This window comes from Microchirus variegatus, assembly GCF_963457635.1.
Source record: "Microchirus variegatus genome assembly, chromosome: 6".
NCBI classification, from domain to species: Eukaryota; Metazoa; Chordata; class Actinopteri; order Pleuronectiformes; family Soleidae; genus Microchirus; species Microchirus variegatus.
Genome location: NC_139807.1, coordinates 21305370 through 21312347, shown reverse-complemented (window position 1 = coordinate 21312347; position 6978 = coordinate 21305370). Strand labels below are relative to the sequence as shown.

The window sequence follows — 6978 nt, the reverse complement described above, 5'->3', positions numbered from 1 at the left end:
ATCGAAATTTAAATGTGCAATTTGACACATATAAGTTAACCAACTAATATAGCTTCCCTCTGTGAACAGTGCCTGGCTACTTCCAACAGTAGTCATATGACACCCATCTGTACCTGCATTAAATCACAATATAACAAGTCATTTGTAAGGCAGTGAAAAATCTAACATGGAAACATGTATGAATTTTAATTATAGCATTCATTCATGTCATCATATCCCCTTTTAATTGTGGATGTAGAATATCTTTTATAATACTACTGTGCTATTACAGATTTTTAAAGGCATAATAGGTCACTTTTGGCATGTGGGTACAAATACTGGGGATAAAACAGCTCACCCGTGTCTTGTGTGTGTATTCACCAGCAGCAACAGAGGCACTGAGCTCACTTTACTGGGCCCTGGCACTGCTTCTGACACACGTTTAAAAAACGTTATAATTTTTTTTTATTATTATTCAAAGGTAAGTCATAGTCAAAAGTGAAGAATATGAGATATGATGTCTTTGTTATGAGTGAGGGGCAGCTGCTGCTGCTGAGGGGACAGTGTATCAGTGCTTGTTGCAACATATTTGCAACATATATACATTTGATTGACTGATTTGATTTGATCAACTTGGACAGGGATTTGCACTTTAGGCTATATGTATGTTGTGTACCTTCATGAAATACATAAAATGAGCCTTAAGTAGGCACTGTATGTGTGCATGTATACATATATATATATACATATATGCATTGTACAATATTGGTCCTAAAATGACTCATGGTGTCTTAAGAGATTAATGAAACATATTAAACTTGCAATATTTTGTGTAATTGTAATTGCACTTGTTACACATTATTTTACACTATTAATAGTGATTATCATGGGTTGCTGTGTAACTGTGCTTTGCTAAATACCAGTAATTTTCTCTGATCGCTTACTGACCAAATAAAAAAGATCTCTTTTCCTTACATTGTCTCTAAACTTATTAATGACATACCATTCAGTAACGGGTCCACTACCCTTTCATGAAGACTAAAGCAGAAGTCAGGAGTGAGGCAAAAACTTCCTCTGCCAAAATTGTCTCTACCCCACACCAACATATTTTCTACAACAGAAATGAAAATTATATTAATGGGTCAATTTGTTTGGATTTCTCAAAGATGGGAAACCCCTGGTGATGATGTGGATGTAAAAAAAGACAAAGAGATACCCAACAGTGTTACACTCTGGATTGTATTTTTTATTCTTTATCAACACAGAATATAAATGAAAAACATATTCATCAATTTGACAAAACATTAAAGTGTAAACTATTCCTGTGCATTGTCACATCACTTTTTCCCCTCAACCATAATAATGTGGTACCCAAACTTAGTCTTGACGGGAGGGTCTGTGTAGACTGGTTTATCCATGCCACTGATGGGTAGGGCAAATGCTGCATCCTGAAAAGGCCCGACCATCGATCCTCGTGTCATCCAACCCAGATCACCCTGTCACAGGCACAACACTTAGTTAAAGTATGCTAATAATATGAGCACAAGTGCGAAAAAAGTGGCACGACATGAGCAACAAAGATGCAACTGCACTAAAAATAGCCGGAACTTCCATCAACATTTCCTTTAGCCCGAGAATGCATCATCGTAGGTGTTGAGATTTATGTTGGTGTTGGTGATGTTGATTGATTGGTGTTGAGTGTGCACATGAATAAGCAGAAGATGTACAGATGTGCATGTTCATCAATCTGACATTTGTGACCCATAAGGATACCATAATTATCTATACCTATACCATAATTATCATCACCTGTTTTTTTCAATAATGTGTGGTTACAAATAGTCAGTGTCTTACATCCTGCTGACTGCACTTTGTGCATTTCCTGTACACGACAAAGGCAGATACATACTCATGGTAAAAACGGTTTTGGCCTATTAACATAAAGCCCAATTTATACTTCTGTGTAAGGCTCACCTAAAATAATCTATGCCAACTTAAATCTACAATGTTTCTCACCAATTGACAGGACACCTACGTTTTGAATCACTAGCTCACTCTCTGCACCAAAGTCCGTTGAGAGAACAAGCAATTTCACTTCACAGTATGAGTTGATGATCCACTAGTTTCTCTATCAGTAGGTTCAAATAACTTAGTTTGAGACTTAAGGATTTAAAATCCCTTACATTTTCTTATGTGACACAAATTTAGCAAACAAGACAAAAGTAGACCAGCCGCTCTTGTGTCCCTGTGTGCTAAAGATGCTGTTTTCTCTTTAGAATTTAATGAAGAAGTGTGAGTTATACAAACTTCAGTTTCCTGTCAGAGAAGGCTGAGATGACGAGGCAAACATATTCTTCAGATAGCATACAATTGAGCTAACATATTTTATTAGTTGATCCCTTTTTTCCCCTAACATATCTTTTCCTGATGTCCTTGCACTTCCATGCACAGGGAGCACACAGAGTGCAGTCAGCTGTATGGAAGATGCTGTATGTGTCGATTTCCCAAACAACCACATTTGAACAATCTGACAAAACTGAACAATCACTTTTAAATGTCCTCAGTTCAGAAAAGCACATGTAAGAGAAGATCGTGTCTCAATTCAGATGCTGCAAAACAATATTAAATGGAATGCAGCCCATGTGCTGTGCTTTTCCTACTACACATATCACATCATGGCATAAACAGATATTAGACAAGCAACAATAACATTTTTTTAAAAACTATTATTTGAAGCATGTTCTTACTCCTTGTCTAGCTTTGTCTTCACTGTATTGTGTTGCTACTTCACTGAAACGGACTCCTGCTTTCAGTTTATCCATTGCTTCCATGCATTTGCCATGTTTTTCACAGAGGATGTGTCGAACCTGCAGGGAACCACAGACAACCAAAACAGTTAGAAATCAAGAAATAAACCCCAGATATGATGCAAACTACAGCTCTTTAGTATATGTTGTTCTGTTGGTCGCCCCCTGCTCACTATTATTTTTTGACTATTTATAAATGTAAATGATTATTATTTACCATTACTTTTCAATTATTATCCATTGCTCAATTTAATACTTTTTACAGATGACACACTGTGAATATTCACTCTAAATGGAATGTTTTAATGCAATGTGTTGATGTGATGTGTATGACACATATTCTGATACTTTTAAACAAATTGGTTTCCTAATTGATACAGGGTTGTGAGTTGGTGGTCAAGCATGTCATCCTCCCACCAGAAGGGTAGGGGTTCGAGTCCTAGAGTCACTCGTCTTTTTGTTGTCGTGTCCCCTAATAAAAAACAACAACAACATATTTCTCCTTTGAGACTCTTCAAATGTAAATAGTGTGGATTTACTATTAATTATTTATTATGATTATGTATTAAACTATTTTTCATTTGGTCTGAGCATATCTGTTATTATTGGCATGGTGAAACACAACAGGCTGGAAGAAAGAGAGAAAATGTTTTAGTTAAATTATCGTCCTTCATATCCTCACCACTCTGGGAACTATCTAGACTTGGCATCATTCGCCATTCAAACAGTAGAACAAGGAAATACACTGCTGTTCCCAATTGAAGAGATCGTACTCGTGTACTCCCGTACTTGGCGAGTATGTACTTCAGTCGTATTTCTCAAGTATGCAAGTACGTAATCGCAATGGTATTGAGAAAGGGCCAGACATTAGCTGTTACTACCTTCACAGCAGTGCCTCCCTTTGGTGTCTTTTCTTTCTTGTCGGCGTCTGAACTTCCTGAAGCAGCTCCTACAGTGTCATTAACAACATAACAACACACAGTGACGTTAACACATGCTGCTAGTACAGAAACAACAGCTGAGGCGAGTAAAATACGATACGCACAACAAACTGTTCACAGCTAATGGCCACTCACCTTTACTCCCTTTCCCACCTTTACCCTTTGGTGGCATTTTATACCACGGTAAACTGAATTCGAAAATGTCTAAAAAATGAGGACACACATCCACTCATTTACTGTTGTGTTTCACATGCGCAGAAGCGGCAACCGCTCTTCTACTTCCGCCTGCAGAGTACAGCCAGTTGAAGTGTACACCGCCACCTAGTGTTATTATTGCTTTATTACTACATAACTGACGAGCTACTATAACTTGATTTTTTTTGGAAGTCCACAACTCTCATTTTGTATCTAATTCAGCTCCATGTGCATTTTGTATTTCTGTATGCATTTCTTTCTAGTATATCTCACACAATATTGTAATTAAATATTCATGCTTCAACACCGAACAATGTATTTCGATATACACTGACATTTTGTCTTATTCACTTTTAATGTTGTTATTATCTGTATGGATGATGTATACTGGATATTTCCATTTAGTGAGATTGCTGGCACTGCATGGAGTCAACAAGAGAGGTGTCCACTGAAGAGCCATTTAAATGTCCCTCTGACAGTCTGAACTTTGATTTGACACACACACACTCATCAAGCTGACAGCAACACAACTGCTTGACAACTAGCAAATAATAATTTAGTGTTAGGATAGGATAACATCTTGTTTGGACAGATAACCATTGATCCTTGCAATATTCCTCAGGTAGTAATAGGCAGACTTAGTAATACTGTACTTCTAAGTGGTTGTTGAAATTCAGCTCTGAGACAATAATTACACCAGAATTTCTGGCTTTATTTGTAGCTTTCAATGACATGAAGTCAAGGTGACCAATGACCTTTGACCTTGAACTGATAAAGTTCTGGAACATCGATTTGATGAATACACTTACTCAGGGATATTATCGGACTGTCGTCATGTGATGACACTGAAACATAAAGTCACCTGCGTAGGTGTGATAAAAGATGTCATATGTTCTAATCTGAGCTGGAGGCAGCATGTAGATCTTGATAGATATTAAAAATGGTTTGAATTACTAGTCTTGCAGTGGTTCAACATTAGCTACTGCTGTGGAGTCTACTGAATGATGAGCTTGCAGATAAATGAAACAGCATCAAAAAGAGAAACCACAGCAGATTCATCTGAAGCCTCAACAACACTCTCTTCTCATATATGTGAGGATGTAAGACAAGATGATTCATCAATAATAACACCAACAAGGCCTTTTTATTGGGCTATATCTTGTTAGCATGGCCGTGCACAGATGAACCCTTGGCCTCCCTGACCTTGACATTTTTATTCATGTCATTTTCTAGGATTATACTGTATATTTTGTCATGCGGCCTCAATCATCAATTCTGCCCACAATGTTGGATTTGAGTAGAACAGCAGTAGTTTTTATACAGTAATATAGAGGGAAATGGTTTAGTCGACCTTTTAAACATTGTTTATTGAAATAATAAAATTGAAATAATTGTATTGTATTTCCATTGTATTTTGTCAATGAATAATCATAATGGTGCACTTTTTTACTTAAGCCCCTGCCCCTTTAAATGTCTGCACACAACACTGCTTACAGGAAAAGTAAGTGACTGTAGCACTGTAGTACTATGAACTGTACTATGTTGAAGCAAATGACTGAATCTGTGACACGACTAGAACATGTTTTGTCCGCACTGTACTCAGCTTGTCAGCAGAAAGATCAGGCGGTTACCATGGCAACAACAGTCAACACAAACGTTCCAGTCTGTTGCCTTCCAGTGTTGTAACCCCCACTGCCAAGGACAAACCTCCACATTGGTGGTGGTGGTCGTCGGCGCGAGAGCAAACATGGACAAGTACGAGCAGGTGACGTGTTTGGGTCGCGGGGGAGCGGCGGATGTGTTCCTGATGCGGCACTTAGAGCGGAAGAGTCTGCACGCGGTGAAGAGGGTGATCGTGAAGGGCGCGAGGGCAGCGACCTCCTCACAGAGGGCAGTGCTTTTGCACGAGGCTGAGATCATCAGGAGGTTGGAGCACCGTCACATAGTGACATGCAGCGATGCATTTGTCAGCCAGGAAGACGGATTCATTTACATCGTGATGACTTACTGTGATGGTGGCACGTTAGATGACAAAGTCAAAGAGAGGGAAACGGGGGAGTTTTTCTCAGAGGACACTGTGATGGGCTGGTTCGTGCAGGTGGCGATTGCTTTAAATTACATACACACACTTAAAATACTTCACAGGGACATCAAAACCTCAAATGTGTTGCTAACGAAGCAGGGTGAGGTTAAACTGGGGGACTTTGGGATTGCCAGAGTACTGAGCAACACAGCTGACATGGCATCCACATGTGTTGGGACGCCCAGCTATCTGAGTCCTGAGCTTTGTCAGGATCTCCCCTACAGCTGTAAGTCTGATATCTGGGCACTCGGCTGTCTGCTTTATGAGATCTGTGCTCTCAGGCCTCCGTTCACGGCCTCAAACCTCCTCAGTCTGTTATACAAGATCACCAGCGGGGAGTACCAACCTGTGCCTAATGAATACTCGGAAGAAATCTCCTCCTCCATCAGAATGATGCTCTGCCTCAACCCAGAAAATAGACCCAGTGCTGCCTGTATACTAAGCAGTCCCTACATGCAGGCTCACATAAAGAGTGACGATGACAGTGCTCCTGTGATTCAGCCTGAGGGAAATATCTGTGACTTCAGTGTAGAAGGAAACTCTTCACACAACCTCAGCCAGTCCCCCTCAGTGGAGGGCAGTGTCAGTGACGAGGAGAAGGACTGTGGTGCTTTGTGTTGTGGAGGACAAACCCACTGTGACACCGCATGCCACTATTCTGAGGACTTCGACGTGGATGAAAGTTTGTCCTCTTTAGAAGACTGCAGTGGACACTCAGGCTCTCCCAGGAGAAGCAATTCTCAGTGCACTGGTAATGTAGTGCTTCAAACATGACATCAAACAAGGGTTACGTGATCCTCTGCTTAAGTTAAAGGGATAGTTCAGTTATTTTGAAGGTGAAGAAGGGCTGGGAAATATATCAATATTATATCTATAATGTGACATGATACAACATATTTTGGATATCGTCATAACTTTTCCTGGTTTTAAAAGCTATTGGATTGATGCTCATATTTATTATAATCATATAATT

General features: G+C 39.5%; 1 protein-coding gene across 1 annotated transcript; it reads right to left on the bottom strand.

Annotated features, from left to right (window-relative positions):
• Positions 1-1219: 1219 nt before the first annotated feature.
• Positions 1220-3983, bottom strand: pin4 (protein (peptidylprolyl cis/trans isomerase) NIMA-interacting, 4 (parvulin)). The gene is made up of 4 exons (XM_083891288.1): positions 3863-3983; positions 3668-3735; positions 2727-2846; positions 1220-1475 (listed from the first exon to the last, which is right to left on the bottom strand). Exons 1-4 carry the CDS (start codon positions 3897-3899, stop codon positions 1317-1319), a joined length of 384 nt encoding a protein of 127 aa, XP_083747414.1. The 5' UTR covers positions 3900-3983; the 3' UTR covers positions 1220-1316.
• Between the last annotated feature and the right edge of the window lie 2995 nt (positions 3984-6978).

Bases quoted from the DNA above. Each gene is read 5' to 3' on its own strand.
- pin4 (XM_083891288.1), bottom strand. From the start codon at position 3,899: ATGCCACCAAAGGGTAAAGGTGGGAAAGGGAGTAAAG. The intron at 3,736-3,862 runs GTGAGTGGCCAT...ATGACACTGTAG, and splicing joins AGGTGGGAAAGGGAGTAAAG to GAGCTGCTTCAGGAAGTTCA. The intron at 1,476-2,726 runs GTAAGAACATGC...TGCCTGTGACAG, and splicing joins AAGACAAAGCTAGACAAGGA to GGTGATCTGGGTTGGATGAC.